This window comes from Pistacia vera, unplaced genomic scaffold (assembly GCF_008641045.1).
Source record: "Pistacia vera cultivar Batoury unplaced genomic scaffold, PisVer_v2 Contig78, whole genome shotgun sequence".
NCBI lineage: Eukaryota > Viridiplantae > Streptophyta > Magnoliopsida > Sapindales > Anacardiaceae > Pistacia > Pistacia vera.
In genome coordinates, this window is record NW_022196645.1 from 2,387,439 (window position 1) to 2,405,737 (window position 18,299).

Sequence of the window (18,299 nt, forward strand, 5' to 3'; positions counted from 1 at the left end):
ATTTTTGACTATTTTTAACAGTAGAAATGAACTCCGCAACTGGTGATAGGTAAACTTCCCAATACTCTTCTTGCAAGCTAAACAATTACTTAGCAAAACAAAAAAAATATTTAAACAGTTCTGAACTAATTTTTTTAATTTTCAAAATCATTCACCGTACCCTTCTCTTCTCTTCACAAGATCAACGGTGCGCAGGTTGACACCCTCAGCACCCACCGTTCATCCTATTCTCCTTCCCTTCCCCACTCTTCGAAAAAATTCACACCAACACCACACCACACCACACCACACCACACCACGTCACCAACTTAATCACACATTCAAGATCTCTTATTTTCTCTCTCTCTAACACTTTCTCTATCTAAATTTCGAATTTCCAAAACCCTAGCTTCCTGATCCATCAACTCATGGCCGAAGAACCTGCGGCGACGCCGTTTCCACAGCAATCAACGCCGGCGGCTGTGCCGTTAGGAGGCTCCGTCATACCTATAGTGAATAAGCTACAGGATATCTTTGCTCAGCTTGGGAGTCAGTCCACGATTGAGCTTCCGCAAGTGGCGGTGGTCGGCAGTCAAAGCAGCGGCAAGTCCAGTGTTCTAGAAGCTCTCGTCGGTCGCGATTTTCTACCGCGTGGGAATGATATTTGTACTCGTCGTCCGCTCGTGCTTCAACTCCTGCAGATTAAGACTGACGAGGAGTACGGCGAGTTTTTGCACTTGCCTGGGAAGAGGTTTTATGATTTTTCAGAGATCAGGAGAGAGATTCAGGTAACTTGAATTACTTCATTATGTTTAAGTGAAGGAGTTAAAGTGTGCAGAGAGTTGGACTATTATTAATTGTTAACTGCCGTGTTGTATGTGAGACCTTATTGGATCCAAGCATGGTTTTTGCATTTTAAGAAGCTAATATTTGGGGGGCATGAAGTGACAAATGGTAGGCTAAACAACAATCTGAGTTTTGCGCCTGCTGATCTCAAATCTATGGGAAATTTGGCTTTGGTAGAGCAACCAAAGAGTCTCTATCCCGTAGTGGCAACTTCTCTTCGAGGCCCTTCTCCTGTTAAGGGAGTACTTTCAATAGTTGGAACCAATAATGTAGTTTACTTGGGGTTTGCTTCTGTTTCTTGGAAGTCTATTGGCTTTGTGATTTGACGGAAGTTTATGGTTTCCTGTTTTTAGTGCCTTTATTATGCAGATTTGGATGTTTATGTTAATGATTTTAGTATTTTGAAGGAGAAATAATATTTATGTTTTTAGTGAACCTGTATTTGGATTATTTCTTCATAAACATTAAGCCACATGCAAGACAGAACTACCGGTATATTATTTTTATTACTTCTATCGGTAATGTTAATAATGTAAATACCCTATGGTTGTTAAGCTTTTAAGCAAGATAGGTGGAACAAAGAAACTAAATTTAACCCTATGATGGTTAAGCTTATCTTTACTCAGTAGTGAGGGTTTGCGATGGTATTGCTACCGTTGCTTCTATGTTGTTTGCTTACATGCTCCACATTATTGATGCTTGGGCTGACTTACTTTTGGAGCTTGACTTGCTTATGGCAATCACTTGGTTGGAGGAGATGGGGTGAGTTGAGATATTGATGTTTTTGGGGAGATTTACAACATAGCAGTTTTTGGCAGGACTTTCATTGTTTCACAGGGGTTAATCTGGTGATTGTCAGTAGAAGACTGAAGTAGGAATAAAGTTTGCAGCTTAGTCTCACCCTTAACCTGTACAACAATAAAATTGCTAAAGCTTTCCTTCATGATTTTTAGAATATAAAGTGGTTCTAATACCCATATCCAGGAACATTTAGTGGCTCTAACATAGTGATGGCATTGATATACAATTCACAAGTATATAGCTAAGATGGTGAGTGAAAGTTCAGATGGTAAAAGTCAAATGAGTTAAAAGAGTGTATAAAAGAGGGTATATTCTTATTAATTATATTTTCATAACTAAAGCTTGCATCAATCCTTTGTTAATTTATGTTGATTTTTATTTTTTTAGAATTATTAATGCTTTTCCATTCTTTTAATCATCTTCTTCTTCTCTTTTTAATAATTTGTATCGGCTATAGGCTCAAACAGACAAGGAAGCAGGAGGAAACAAAGGTGTATCAGACAAGCAAATTCGGTTGAAGATTTTTTCTCCTCATGTTCTTGATATCACACTTGTTGATCTGCCTGGTATAACAAAGGTTCCCGTGGGTGAGCAGCCCGCTGATATTGAAGCACGAATCAGAACAATGATTATGTCTTACATCAAACAACCAAGCTGTCTTATTCTAGCTGTTACACCAGCAAATTCTGATTTAGCAAACTCAGATGCTCTTCAAATTGCTGGAATTGCTGATCCAGATGGTAACTCTGCTTTCAATAGCCATTGCGGGTTGGCATTCCGTATTTGTTCATTTTGCACTTACAAGTTATATTTCTGTTTCCAGGTTACAGAACCATAGGAGTAATCACGAAGGTGAATATTTTGGCATGAATTTCTTTCTTTATTTGCTATGTGACTGACATCTGCTGGATTTTTTATTTTCTAATGATGTTTTGCATATTTTCCCCGTGGCTTCAGTTGGATATTATGGACAGAGGTACTGATGCTCGTAATTTTTTGCTTGGTAAAGTAATTCCCCTCCGACTTGGTTATGTAGGCGTCGTGAATCGTAGTCAGGAGGTAACTTTATAATCTTATAGGAATCATTGTGCTAGCTAATTTTGTTTTATCTATTAATTTATTTATCTTTTACAAAGTTCAGGCTGACTTGTTTTGGCCAATTATAGATTAAATGTAAATTCATTAATTTACCTATTATCCATCTATTTTCTGATTGTTTAGGGTGTGTTTGTTTTATTATTTTGAGTAGTATTTTTGAAAAAGTTGAGTTGGGTTATTATTACGAGGATAGGATTTGAATTTGAAAATGTGTTTGGTAAGATTATTTTTTAATCTCCTATATTTGTTAATTTAGTTAAACACCTCCGACAATAAAAGTTTTAAAATTAACAAAAACACCCCCACCCACCTATTAAATGCTGATAGCCGGCCACCGGCTTCTGGGAATATGTGGGTGAGTGGGGGTGTTTTGTAATTTATAAACTTTTTTTTTTGTTGTTGTGGGTGTTTAGTTAAATTAACAAACCTAGGGGGTTTTAAATAGTTGAATAGAGTAAAATTGGATTTTCAGAATAGGGAAACAAATATGTATTTTGGGTAGAATAGGAATAGGATAAGGTAGAAATATTAAAACAAACACAGCCTTAAACAATTCCATTCAAAATGATGATTTAGGCAATGGCATTATCTTATGTGCTATTATTTTTTTTTACTGGTACTGCCACTACTAATATTGTAATAATTTTTATTCTTTTATTTTGCTGTTGTTTTTATTATTATGCTGTTGATTTACAATAGTTTTCAATAATTGCCCTTAAATTGTGTCTTCTATCTGTTTTATTAGTAAACTATGATTTTAATGGACTGTAAATTGATATTCTCAACACAGGATATTATTCACAACCGAAGTATTAAGGATGCACTAGTGGCTGAGGAAAAGTTCTTCCGCAGTCGACCGGTATGACTTTACTAGCTTTTAATTGTTATTCATGACTTTGGTGTTGGATGCCATGATCTAGTTGTTCATTCATTTTAATGTTATTGCTCAGGTATATAATGGTCTAGCAGATCGTTGTGGTGTTCCTCAGTTGGCAAAGAAATTGAACCAGGTATAACATTTGATTTTCTCTTTTTTAAAATCCCAAAATTGTTAATGAAAATAGTTGGTTATTTTTGCTTATATGTTATATTAACGCATTTCCCTCACCATCTTTTGTATCTGGAAAATTCTTAGAATTCTTGCAGATCATAATTTTGAAATCTGTCCTTTATAGAGGCGATTCTTAGCTCTAAATCTAAGTTTTAACTCACTTAAGCTTACTTTCTGGCTAGATGGAGTTGGTTGTGTATTGGAATGATACATATATAGCCCCTGCACAGGCAGTGTTGATATTCTCCAAATCCCTTACTTAGTTGAACCTTTTTGTTCTATTCTCTTTGCAGATTCTAGTACAACATATCAAGGCTATACTTCCAGGGCTAAAGTCACGCATAAGCTCTGCCCTGGTTTCTGTTGCAAAGGAGCATGCAAGCTATGGAGAAATCACAGAATCAAAGGTACTTATGATTTTTCTGCAAGAGTTTTTTCACAAGAGTCTATTGGTTCACTATTTTCAGTTAATAATTCATTAGTTCGCCCTAGAAGGAAAAGTGAACTCTTACATCTGGACTTCTGTAAAAACTTCAATTTTATTGTTGTATGGTGCTGAGTGGTCATTGCTTGAGGTTCATTATTTGTTCTTTAATGTCTAGATGTTGCAGCTCGTGTCTGATTATTCATAAATTTTCTGTTACAGTTTCTGCACAGTGTAGACCTTCCTTTCTAATGGCTGATGTTTACTATGTGTATACTAATTAGTGCTTGTCAACTTTTGTATGTGATAGGCTGGTCAGGGAGCTCTTCTCCTAAATATTCTTTCTAAATACTCCGAAGGTACAGTATGTTTATGCCTACTTCTTGATTTGATTTTCTCACTAGGATTCTTTTCTTTCTTTAATAAATGTTTGAACTGTGCTTCTGTCTTGTATATTTTACCATATTTGTGTTGTGCTTAACCTCACTATTTTTTTGGTAACAGCATTTTCTTCAATGGTAGAGGGAAAAAATGAGGAAATGTCAACATCTGAGCTTTCTGGGGGAGCAAGAATTCATTATATATTTCAATCAATCTTTGTGAAGAGTTTAGAGGTGTGTATATGGTCATACATGCAGGAACAGTTTTTGTTTTATCGGATTTTGAGTTTGGCACTCCATGTTGGAGGTTCATTAATTTGGTTCTCAACTTCATGTATTCTTTTGCAAAATTAGTTCATAACTTGGAAATTTTTGTTTCAGTGTTGTTTTGTGTCACTATTTCTCCACCGATTTAATGGCTTGTTTGGTTGCTGGTAGGATAGGAAAAGGGAACAAGCATGACATCCATTTTTACTCTAAATGGTTTTAGAGTTAATGTTAATTTCTCTTCTTCATTCCCCCTTAAGCATTTACTGTACTCGCATTATTCATGACATAATTTCATCTAATTTCAATATTTTTGTGAATAGGGCTGAATTAGTATTCAAAATACTTAAACCAAGCACCTGAATTATGTTACATGCTGACGGTACCTAGAGGAAAATTCTTTGCAGGTGTTGAGGATAGAAACATTGTTGTAGAAGATTTTTGATTCATTGTAGGTGAGATAGGAAGAAACGGGAAATAGGAGGAGAGAAGCAGAAGGGAATGTTTCACTTGGAAGCTAGTCTCTGGTGGGGTTGTAAATTGTGAATATTTTTCTTGTGCACTAATCTTGCAGAACCTTTCTTGTTGTGTCTCAAAAGAACCAATGCTAGATTGATCCCTTACTATTGGCCAGCAGACATCAAATTATTCAAAAAAATTGTGATCACTGTTTATTTACCAATTAATGATACACAACAATTTTCTCTTGCTTATTGCCAAGGGTTTAATGCTGTACTTGGACCTTTGGATGGCAATTTACAAGATCCTTAACAGAAAGATATGGTCCAAGTTAAAAGAGCACTGAGAGGGGGTGGAGTATGGGTATGTTTGTAGTCTAATATGTTGAACATATTTGTTTGTTGATTTTAGGGTTGTGAAGGCAGTTAGTGTCTAGGAGTAAACTGATGATGGTAAAAATTACTGGGAATAGGTTTTTTTTTTTGTAATTAGTAGCACAGCTTTTGTACTTCTGCCTTTTTCAAAATTAAATATCAATACTTCTGTAGAACTTTAGAACTGTTGAAATATGGATGTCATAAAGGAAGCATGACATGCTAGAGAAGCATTCTACATACCTGGTTGCTTTGTGGACTTCGGTTTTGGGAGGTACTCATGAACCGTTCTGTGTACCAAGGTTTCAGTAGAGAAAGAGAGAAACAGATCTGGAGGGAATCTTTTTATTTTCCTCTGTTTTAGTGTGATAATTGCTCTGCCTTATTTGCAAAATTAAAGTTGAAGAATATGTTTGGTTGTCTGTTGCCTTTTGTATACAGAATATATCATCAGTTTTTAATTCCCCCCCGCCAAAAAGAAAAAAAATGCTGTGTAGGATTGTTGCCTCCTTTGTCTAGTGAGATTTGGTTGGGTTTATCTTGTCTGCGCTAAAAAAATTGTGGGTACAGAGTCTGTTTTGCCAGTTTTCCAACTTCTACTAGCTGTGGAACTGATGTGGTTTAATTACTAATGCAGGAAGTTGATCCATGTGAGGACTTGACTGATGACGACATTCGAACTGCCATTCAGAATGCAACTGGTCCTAAGTCTGCACTATTTGTACCGGAAGTAGGTTTTATTGGTTCATTTTCTAAAAGTTTAATTAGTTCCTTCCTGTTCTATTTTTGGCTTCCTGAAGAAAAGAATACAATTATTACTTTTAGATTGGACGGTGAATATTCTTTCCTGTAATTGAATTGTTTTGTTCTGATGTATATATAGGTACCATTTGAAGTTCTTGTTCGAAGGCAAATTGCTCGTTTGTTAGATCCAAGCCTTCAGTGTGCCAGGTTCATATATGATGAGTTGATAAAGGTAGAGCATTGCTTACATGCTATATTTGTGTTCTTGCTGAACTGCTGTTTGCAGTTGCAAATATCCTAATAAGACTAATTCTCCTTTCAGATTAGCCATCACTGTCTTGTGAATGAACTGCAACGCTTTCCTGTTCTCAGAAAGCGTATGGATGAAGTTATAGGGAACTTTCTGCGTGAAGGCCTTGAACCCTCTGAGACAATGATTGGACACATTATTGAAATGGAGGTATTCTAAAGCCAGGATTTCTTGAAGTCTCATTGCTTTTTATATCCGAAATTTATATATTGATGGTTAATGATTTATTCCATTTTGAGTAAGGACATTGTGATTCTCACTTCCAATAAAAAACCAAGGAAATACTGAACTTAATTTATGTCATTGCTATTGTATGTCACTAGAGTAAGTCGACTGTAGACCATCCTGTCTGTGTCTTGAAACGTATTTTATTTTGGTTACGCATGTGTGATTGTTCTTCACTGTTGGCTCGTCCTTGATTTTTTTACTTGAGTCACAATCACCATGGAAGTTGAATTCTTAATTTAACTTCCTCTAATGTGCTTATGGGCTCCGTCTTCCTTATGTACGTTCTTGATTTCATCATTTCTGTGACAATGTTCATCATATCTGTAACTGAAATGGGGTTTCCATTTTTCAAACATTGTTGTCTTTATGATCATCAGTCCCCTGTAAATTTTTTTTTGGACATAATTGTTGTGTTGCAAGATCAAACATTTTAGTAATGCTGTCTGTTTACATGTTCTTTTCCCTGCTTTCCTTGGTTATTTATATTCATTTTTTATTTCAACTATATCGGCAACTTTTCACTTGTCTGGTCTGATATACTTGTTCATGAAACTTATCTATCTTTGCTTTTCAAAGACTTATAGAGATTTACAATATAAGCGACTCAAATTTGCAGATGGACTATATAAACACTTCCCATCCAAATTTTATTGGTGGAAGTAAGGCTGTTGAGGTTGCTCTGCAACAGATTAAGTCTACTAAGATTCCTCTACCAATAGGGAGGCCAAAGGTAATTCTGTTTATGCGGAGTGGTTATTTGTTATTTTCATTGTATATTCTACTAAGTTCTTGCTCAGTCAGATCATTCATTTATAATTTTTCTCTTTTTGCCCCTTTTGTCTTTTGGTTAATTAGGATGGTGTGGAGTCTGATAAGGTGCCAACATCTGAAAGAAGCTTAAAGTCTCGAGCTATTCTTGCAAGACAAGTTAATGGAATTGTGGCTGATCAGGTCAGGAAATTTGGTTTTGCTCTGTGATCAAGCATCCTTCTTCCCTCTACCTTCTCCTCTAAATATTTGTTTATTTCTGTTTGCTCTTACTGGTTTAGATCTGGAGAAGCAGATTTGAAATGTCAATGGTCAATCACTCTATATTTGTCTAATTAATTGTTGGATTGCTTACAGGTAGTCCGGCCTATGGCAGAAGTTGAAAAAGTTGCATCCTCTGGTAATAATGTTGCTTGAAATAGTTCACTTTAAACATGTTCCGACTCATTTTTATGCACTATCAAAGAACATTAGATTTTAAGCTCTAAGCAATATACTAATTTATCAGGAAACACAAGTGGTTCAAGTTGGGGAATTTCATCTATTTTTGGTGGAAGTGATAGTCGCATGTCTGCTGCTAAAGAGAGCTCAACAACCAAGCAATATAGTGAACCCGTTCAGAGCATGGAGGAAGCTTTCTCTATGATCCATTTGAGAGAGGTAATTTGAGGTTATCTGTCCAGGAGCAACTGGACTTAGTGAATGTGTTTATGGTTAATACATTCATATATACATTTTTGGAATTCATACTAACAAGCCTGTGTTTGATATATTTTTAAGCCCCCAACTGTGTTGAGGCCCTCAGAAAGCCATTCAGAGCAGGAGTCTATTGAAATTTCTGTGACAAAATTGTTATTGCGATCATACTATGACATTGTTAGGAAGAATATTGAGGACTCTGTACCTAAAGCAATTATGCATTTCCTGGTAATTCAACTCTCATTCACCAGTTTTGTTTTTCATTTCCTTTGTCAAATGCCAGAGACAAACTATTGAAGTATTATGGAATTTTAATGAGGATCTTCCAAATTCTAGTGGCCGAAATAAACTTCTTTTCTCAAGATAAAGTAGTTGTGCATTTATATAGTTTGGGTGGATATGAGAAGCAACATGTGCCAATGAAAACATTATAATTTTAGGCGTTTATGGCCCAATGGCTAGGATACATATAGTTTGGTACTTTCCCCATTGGTAAAGTGAAGATTGAATCTCAGGTCTCTAAGACAATGAATAGATTTTAGCTTCAAAGCCTGCTGTTACCTGCTTTTATGCTCTTTAATTGTTCATTTATTATGAATCTATGTGGTGGTTATGTCTTGTGAATAATGATTATTATGATCTTGTTCTCTTTTTGCGTTTTTGGCTGTGATATTCTGTTTTGGAACTTCCTTGAGTCCTAGCTTATTACATGGATATTGACATCTCTTTTCCCATCATTGATTTATGTCTCCAGGTGAACCATACAAAACGCGAGTTGCATAATGTCTTCATTAAAAAGCTTTACAGGTGACTTTGATCAAAATCATTTCATTTTTTTGTCTCTTCGTGTCCCTGCTCTCTTTATCTTCTTTCAACTTATTGAGTTGTCTGATATTTGCCTCCTTGTTAGTTATTGATTGCATTGCATCTGATGATCCAATGCAGAGAGAACCTGTTTGAAGAGATGTTGCAGGAGCCTGATGAGGTAGCAACGAAGAGAAAGCGCACTCGAGAAACACTCCGGGTTCTTCAACAGGCTTTCCGGGTATGTTTTTCCTGATTACTTTTTCTGTGTAGTACAAGAAAACAGAACAGATTCTTGTCAATATTCAGCAGCTATAACTGGCTTTCCTTTTCAAGTTCTGGTTCTTAGGGGCTTTTCTTTGGCTAGTTAGAATTAAGATTGTGTTTTGATTTTTCTGGAGGACATTGAACAAATTAGGATAAATTTAAGATTGAATTTCCTTTTGCTTCTTGCAATTTTTTTTTTTTCATGACCAAATGAACCTGGCTTTTGATTAGCTATGTGGAACTATTTTTTCCTAAATTACGATGGAAAATGTTTTGGCACTTCCCAACTTGTTTATTGATTTTTCTTCTCTCCAATAGACACTGGATGAATTGCCATTGGAGGCTGAATCAGTTGAGAGGGGATACAATATGGGTGCCGATCCAACAGGGTTGCCAAAGAGTGACTTCCCAAGGTGGCGGTGTCGGCAGTCAAGCACGGCAGTCCAGTGTTCTAGAAGCTCTCGTCGGTCGCGATTTTCTACCGCGTGGGAATGATATTTGTACTCGTCGTCCGCTCTGCTTCAACTCCTGCAGATTAAGACTGACGAGGAGTACGGCGAGTTTTTGCACTTGCCTGGGAAGAGGTTTTATGATTTTCAGAGATCAGGAGAGAGATCGAACTTGAATTACTTCATTATGTTTAGTGAAGGAGTTAATTTGCAGAGAGTTGGACTATTATTAATTGTTAACTGCCGTGTTGTATGTGAGACCTTATTGGATCCAAGCATGGTTTTTGCATTTTAAGAAGTATATTGGGGGGCATGAAGTGACAATGGTAGGCTAACAACATCTGGTTTTGCGCCTGCTGATCTCAAATCTATGGGAATTTTGGCTTTGGTAGAGCAACCAAAAGTCTCTATCCCGTAGTGCAACTTCTCTTCGAGGCCCTCTCCTGTTAGGGGTACTTTCAATAGTTGGAACCATAATGTAGTTACTTGGGTTTGCTTCTGTTTCTTGGAAGTCTATTGGCTTTGTGATTTGACGGAAGTTTATGGTTTCCTGTTTTTAGTGCCTTTATTATCCGATTTGGATGTTTATGTTAATGATTTTAGTATTTTGAAGGAGAAATAATATTTATGTTTTTAGGAAACCTGTATTTGGATTATTTCTCATAAGCATTAAGCCACATGCAAGACAGAACTACCGGTATATTATTTTTATTACTTCTACGGTAATGTTAATAATGTAAATACCCTATGGTTGTTAAGCTTTTAAGCAAGATAGGTGGAACAAAGAAACTAAATTTAACCCTATGATGGTTAAGCTTATCTTTACTCAGTAGTGAGGGTTTGCGATGGTATTGCTACCGTTGCTTCTATTTGTTTGCTTACATGCTCCACATTATTGATGCTTGGCTGACTTACTTTTGGAGCTTGACTTGCTTGGGCAATCACTTGGTTGGAGGAGATGGGTGGAGTTGAGATATTGATGTTTTTGGGGAGATTTACAACATAGCAGTTTTTGGCAGGACCTTCATTGTTTCACAGGGGTTAATCTGTGATTGTCATTAAAGACTGAAGTAGGAATAAAGTTTGCAGCTTAGTCTCACCCTTAACCTGTACAACATAAAATTGCTAAAGCTTTCCTTCATGATTTTTAGAATATAAAGTGGTTCTAATACCCATATCCAGGAACATTTAGTGGCTCTAACATAGTGATGGCATTGAATACAATTCACAAGTATATAGCTAAGATGGTGAGTGAAAGTTCAGATGGTAAAGTCAAATGAGTTAAAAGATGTTAAAAGAGGGTATATTCTTATTAATTATATTTTCATACTAACTAAAGCTTGCATCATCCTTTTTTAATTTATGTTGATTTTTATTTTTTTAGAATTATTAATGCTTTTCCATTCTTTTAATCATCTTCTTCTTCTCTTTTTAATAATTTGATCGGCTATAGGCAAACAGACAAGGAAGCAGGAGAAACAAAGGTGTATCAGACAACAAATTCGTTTGAAGTTTTTTCTCCTCATGTTCTTGATATCACACTTGTTGATCTGCCTGGTATACAAAGGTTCCCGTGGGTGAGCAGCCCCTGATATTGAAGCACGAATCAGAACAATGATTATGTCTTACATCAAACAACCAAGCTGTCTTATTCTAGCTGTTACACCGCAAATTCTGATTTAGCAAACTCAGATGCTCTTCAAATTGCTGGAATTGCTGATCCAGATGGTAACTCTGCTTTCAATAGCCATTGCGGTTGGCATTCCGTATTTCATTTTGCACTTACAAGTTATATTTCTGTTTCCAGGTTACAGAACCATAGGAGTAATCACGAAGGTGAATATTTTGGCATGATTTCTTTCTTTATTTGCTATGTGACTGACTCTGCTGGATTTTTTATTTTCTAATGATGTTTTGCATATTTTCCCCGTGGCTTCAGTTGGATATTATGGACAGAGGTACTGATGCTCGTAATTGTTGCTTGGTAAAGTATTCCCCTCCGACTTGGTTATGTAGGCGTCGTGAATCGTAGTCAGGAGGTAACTTTATAATCTTATAGGAATCATTGTGCTAGCTAATTTTGTTTTATCTATTAATTTATTTATCTTTTACAAAGTTCAGGCTGACTTTTTTTGGCCAATTATAGATTAAATGTAAATTCATTAATTTACCTATTATCCATCTATTTTCTGATGTTTAGGGTGTGTTTGTTTTATTATTTTGAGTAGTATTTTTGAAAAGTTAGTTGGGTTATTATTACGAGGATAGGATTTGAATTTGAAAATTGTTTGGTAAGATTTTTTTAATCTCCTATATTTGTTAATTTAGTTAAACACCTCCGCAATAAAGTTTTAAAATTAACAAAACACCCCCACCCCTATTAATGCTGATAGCCGCCCACCGGCTTCTGGAATAGTGGGGTGTGGGGGTGTTTTTGTAATTTATAAACTTTTTTTTTTTTGTTGTGGGTGTTTTAGTTAATTAACAAACTAGGGGTTTTTAAATGTTGAATAGATAAAATTGGATTTTCAGAATAGGGAAACAATATGTATTTTGGGTAGAATAGGAATAGGATAAGGTACAAATATTAAAACAAACCAGCCTTAAACAATTCCATCAAAATGATGATTTAGGCAATGGCATTATCTTATGTGCTATTATTTTTTTTTACTGGTACTGCCACTACTAATATTGTAATAATTTTTATTCTTTTATTTTGCTGTTGTTTTTATTATTATGCTGTTGATTTACAATAGTTTTCAATAATTGCCCTTAAATTGTGTCTCTATCTGTTTTATTAGTAAACTATGATTTTAATGCCTGTAAATTGATATTCTCAACACAGGATATTATTCACAACCGAAGTATTAAGGATGCACTAGTGGCTGAGGAAAGTTCTTCCGCAGTCGACCGGTATGACTTTACTAGCTTTTAATTGTTATTCATGACTTTGGTGTTGGATGCCATGATCTAGTTGTTCATTCATTTTATGTTATTGCTCAGGTATTATGGTCTAGCAGATCGTTGTGGTGTTCCTCAGTTGCAAAGAAATTGAACCAGGTATAACATTTGATTTTCTCTTTTTTAAAATCCCAAAATTGTTAATGAAATATTTGGTTATTTTTGCTTATATGTTATATTAACCATTTCCCTCACCATCTTTTGTATCTGGAAAATTCTTAGAATTCTTGCAGATCATAATTTTGAAATCTGTCCTTTATAGAGGCGATTCTTACTCTAAATCTAAGTTTTAACTCACTTAAGCTTACTTTCTGCTAGATGGAGTTGGTTGTGTATTGGAATGATACATATATAGCCCCGCACAGCCATGTTTTGATATTCTCCAAATCCCTTACTTAGTTGAACCTTTTTGTTCTATTCTCTTTGCAGATTCTAGTACAACATATCAAGGCTATACTTCCAGGGCTAAAGTCACCAATGCTCTGCCCTGTTTCTGTTGCAAAGGAGCATGCAAGCATGGAGAAATCACAGAATCAAAGGTACTTATGATTTTTCTGCAAGAGTTTTTTCACAAGAGTCTATTGGTTCACTATTTTCAGTTATAATTCATTAGTTCGCCCTAGAAGGAAAGTGAACTCTTCACCGGACTTCTGAAAAACTTCAATTTTATTGTTGTATGGTGCTGAGTGGTCATTGCTTGAGGTTCTTATTTGTTCTTTAATGTCTAGATTGTTGACAGCTCGTGTCTGATTATTCATAAATTTTTCTGTTACAGTTTCTGCACAGTGTAGACCTTCCTTTCTAATGGCTGATGTTTACTATTGTGTAACTATTAGTGCTTGTCAACTTTTGTATGTGATAGGCTGTCAGGGAGCTCTCTCTATATTCTTTCTAAATACTCCGAAGTACAGTATGTTTATGCCTACTTCTTGATTTGATTTTCTCACTAGGATTCTTTTCTTTCTTAATAAATGTTTGAACTGTGCTTCTGTCTTGTATATTTTACCATATTTGTGTTGTGCTTAACCTCACTATTTTGTTGGTAACAGCATTTTCTTCAATGGTAGAGGGAAAAATGAGGAAATGTCAACATCTGAGCTTTCTGGGAGCAAGAATTCATTATATATTTCAATCAATCTTTGTGAAGAGTTAGAGGTGTGTATATGTCATACATGCAGGAACAGTTTTGTTTTATATCGGATTTTGAGTTTGGCACTCCATGTTGGAGGTTCATTAATTTGGTTCTCAACTTCATGTATTCTTTTGCAAAATTATTTCATAACTTGGAAATTTTTGTTTCAGTGTTGTTTTGTGTCCTATTTCTCCACCGTTTTAGGCTTGTTTGGTTGCTGGTAGGATAGGAAAAGGGAACAAGCATGACATCCATTTTTACTCTAAATGGTTTTAGAGTTAATGTTAATTTCTCTTCTTCATTCCCCTTCAGCATTTACTGTACTCGCATTATTCATGACATAATTTCATCTAATTTCAATATTTTTGTGATAGGGCTGAATAGTATTCAAAATACTTAAACCAAGCACCTGAATATGTTACATGCTGACGTACCTAGAGGAAAATTCTTTGCAGGTGTTGAGGATAGAAACATTGTTGTAGAAGATTTTTGATTCATTGTAGGTGAGATAGGAAGAAAGGGAAATAGGAGGAGAGAACAGAAGGAATGTTTCACTTGGAAGCTAGTCTCTGGTGGGGTTGTAAATTGTGAATATTTTTCTTGTGCACTAATCTTGCAGAACCTTCTTGTTGTGTCTCAAAAGAACCAATGCTAGATTGATCCCTTACTATTGGCCAGCAGACATCAAATTATTCAAAAAAATTGTGATCACTGTTTATTTACCAATTAATGATACAAACAATTTTCTCTCTGCTTATTGCCAAGGGTTTAATGCTGTACTTGGACTTTGGATGGCATTTACAAGATCCTTAACAGAAAGATATGGTCCAAGTTAAAAGAGCACTGAGAGGGGTGGAGTATGGTTATTTTGTTGCTAATATGTTGAACATATTTGTTTGTTGATTTTAGGGTTGTGAGGCAGTTAGTGTCTAGGAGTAAACTGATATGGTAAAATTACTGGGAATAGGTTTTTTTTTTTTTGTAATTAGTAGCACAGCTTTTGTACTTCTGCCTTTTTCAAAATTAAATATCAATACTTCTGTAGAACTTTAGAACTGTTGAAATATGGATGTCATAAAGGAAGCATGACATGCTAGAGAAGCATTCTACATACCTGGTTGCTTTGTGGACTTCGGTTTTGGGAGGTACTCATGAACCGTTTTTGTACCAAGGTTTCAGTAGAGAAGAGGAAACAGATCTGGAGGGAATCTTTTTATTTTCCTCTGTTTAGTGTGATATTTGCTCTGCCTTATTTGCAAAATTAAAGTTGAAGAATATGTTTGGTTGTCTTTTGCCTTTGTATACAATATATCATCAGTTTTTAATTCCCCCCCGCCAAAAAGAAAAAAAATGCTGTGTAGGATTGTTGCCTCCTTTGTCTATGAGATTTGGTTGGGTTTATCTTGTCTGCGCTAAAAAAATTGTGGGTACAGAGTCTGTTTTGCCAGTTTTCCAACTGCTACTAGCTGTGGAACTGATGTGGTTTAATTACTAATGCAGGAAGTTGATCCATGTGAGGACTTGACTGATGACGCATTCGAACTGCCATTCAGAATGCAACTGGTCCTAAGTCTGCACTATTTGTACCGAAGTAGGTTTTATTGGTTCTTTTTCTAAAAGTTTAATTAGTTCCTTCCTGTTCTATTTTGGCTTCCTGAAAAAAGAATACAATATTACTTTTAGATTGGACGGTGAATATTCTTCCTATAATTGAATTTTTTGTTCTGATGTATATATAGGTACCATTTGAAGTTCTTGTTCGAAGGCAAATTGCTCGTTTGTTAGATCCAAGCCTCAGTGTGCCAGGTTCATATATGATGAGTTGATAAGGTAGAGCATTGCTTACATGCTATATTTGTGTTTTGCTGAACTGCTGTTTGCAGTTGCAAATATCCTAATAGAACTAATTCTCCTTTCAGATTAGCCATCACTGTCTTGTGAATGAACTGCAACGCTTTCCTGTTCTCAGAAAGCGTATGGATGAAGTTATAGGGAACTTTCTGCGTGAAGGCCTTGAACCCTCTGAGACAATGATTGGACACATTATTGAAATGGAGGTATTCTAAGCCAGGATTTCTTGAAGTCTCATTGCTTTTTATATCCGAAATTATATATTGATGGTTAATGATTTATTCCATTTGAGTAAGGACATTGTGATTCCCACTTCCAATAAAAACCAAGGAAATACTGAACTTAATTTAGTCATTGCTATTGTATGTCACTAGAGTAAGTCGACTGTAGCCCATCCTGTCTGTGTCTTGAAACGTTTTATTTTGTTACGCATGTGTGATTGTTCTTCACTGTTGGCTCGTCCTTGATTTTTTTACTTGAGTCACACACCATGGAAGTTGAATTCTTAATTTAACTTCCTCTAATGTGCTTATGGGCTCCGTCTTCCTTATGTACGTTCTTGATTTCATCATTTCTGTGACAATGTTCATCATATCTGTAACTGAAATGGGGTTTCCATTTTTCAAACATTGTTGTCTTATGATCATCAGTCCCCTGTAATTTTTTTTGGACATAATTGTTGTGTTGCAAGATCAAACTTTTTAGTAATGCTGTGGCCATCAAGTTTGAGTTGTTTCATACCTAAGCTAGAATGAAAGAAGTTCTAGTTAACCAAAATGTAATACAAGCCAACCCATTTATAGATGAAAAATGCTACGGACACCGACACTTTGCATCGAATTTTTACACCGAACGACGTGTCAAATGAATCAAACGAGCCATGTATCACGTTAACAAATATTCCACAAATGAACGGTCGTCCATCAAATATGGACGACCGTTCATTTGAAATGGACTCTTGTCCATATTATATCGCCCGTTCATAGTTTAAACTAAAAAAATTTGGCCTAAATTGTTTATGGACGCCCGTCCTCTTATAAGGACAGGCGTCCATCTTTTGCTTAATAAAAAATCTTCTGTAAAATTTTCAATTAGAATGTTTAAAAATTTAGGCCTCCTAAAACAGGTTTCATTTCTCTCTTGCTTTGCATTTTGTTTATAAATGAAAAAAAAAAAATTTATTTGAGAGTGGACGCCAGTCCACTCATTTGGATGGTTGTCCATTGTATATGGACGACCATCCTCATTTGATGGACTGGCGTCCATACTTAAAATCAAAGTTTTTTTTTTTTTTTTCCTTTTATTTCATCTACAAATTTTATGCTTTAGGAATGAATATTTCATCTAAAATTATATGGACGACCGTCCATATAATATGGACGATCGTCCATAGTAAGGCGTCCATCTAAAAGGGACACTTGTCCATTGAATGTAAAATTTTTTAAAATTGTTTGGACGGGCGTCCTTCTTATATGGACGCCCGTCCATAGTAAATAGACACCGGTCCATATAAGATAGACGGGCGTCCATTATTTTTCTTTTAAAATTTTTTGGATGGGATGGATAGTAAACGGACACCCGTCCATATAATATGAACGGGAGTCTATTAAATATGGGTGGTCGTCCATAAATGTTGGACGACCGTTCATTCATGAAAGACTTCAGCGTGGTCGCGTCTGACTGGTTGCCATGTCCTTTGATACAAAAATTCGGTGTAAAATTTCTGTGTCTGTAGCATTACTCTTTAAAGATTGATCAAATGATAATCTTTTTTGATAAATTTTATAGATTTAAAGAAGTGAATTTTGGAGTCAATTTATAAAGATTTTAAAAAGATTTTATCTATCTGTTTTCCAAAATTTTATAGTACTGTCATATTCAATATCTCACAAGAATTGGAAAACTAAGTTTCACCAGTAGAATAATATAATTTACATAGCATTTCAAAATAGTTTTCTTACACCCACTACAGTATGCACCAATATTTATGTTTTCTCTCTAATGAATCTCTTACTTTACACAAAATTTGATGGCAGTAATAAATTAAATCAATTATAGAAACTTTTTCTAGCAAGTGTAATCAAACAATGACCGTAAAAGACCCTTATGCACTTTATCATCTAGGGGCGGATCTAGAGTATATTGAGGGTGGGCCTCAATTTTTTTAAAAAAATATTTATATGTAATTTTTTTTTCTTTTTATCTCAATTTCAACTAAAAACATAGAATATGAATATTATATGCTATTACATTTTATTTTGGTTCACCCTAACAAGAATTTTTGGATCCACTACTGTCTAGTACCTTTAAAAGGCAAACAACTTCACAGAACCGGACATGATATGTATATAGAGATTCTTCATTCACTTTTGGTTTCATGTCATTATTTTTAGAAGGTTTCGACCTT

At 35.3% G+C, this 18,299-nt stretch overlaps 1 protein-coding gene and 1 pseudogene across 1 annotated transcript; both read left to right on the forward strand.

Moving 5' to 3' along the window:
• Positions 1-205: 205 nt before the first annotated feature.
• LOC116116654 (dynamin-related protein 3A-like) lies at positions 206-9,904 on the forward strand (the record flags this gene model as incomplete). The annotated part of the gene is made up of 20 exons (XM_031402707.1): positions 206-767; positions 2,084-2,366; positions 2,450-2,478; positions 2,584-2,685; positions 3,515-3,583; positions 3,675-3,734; positions 4,069-4,182; positions 4,510-4,558; positions 4,704-4,813; positions 6,317-6,409; positions 6,563-6,655; positions 6,746-6,883; positions 7,578-7,691; positions 7,817-7,912; positions 8,087-8,129; positions 8,238-8,389; positions 8,510-8,656; positions 9,183-9,235; positions 9,374-9,473; positions 9,818-9,904. Coding segments are annotated over exons 1-20 (2,292 nt in total), but the record flags the coding sequence as incomplete, so codon positions are not given.
• A 4-nt stretch (positions 9,905-9,908) lies between these two features.
• LOC116116655 lies at positions 9,909-16,107 on the forward strand (annotated as a pseudogene).
• Positions 16,108-18,299: the final 2,192 nt, after the last annotated feature.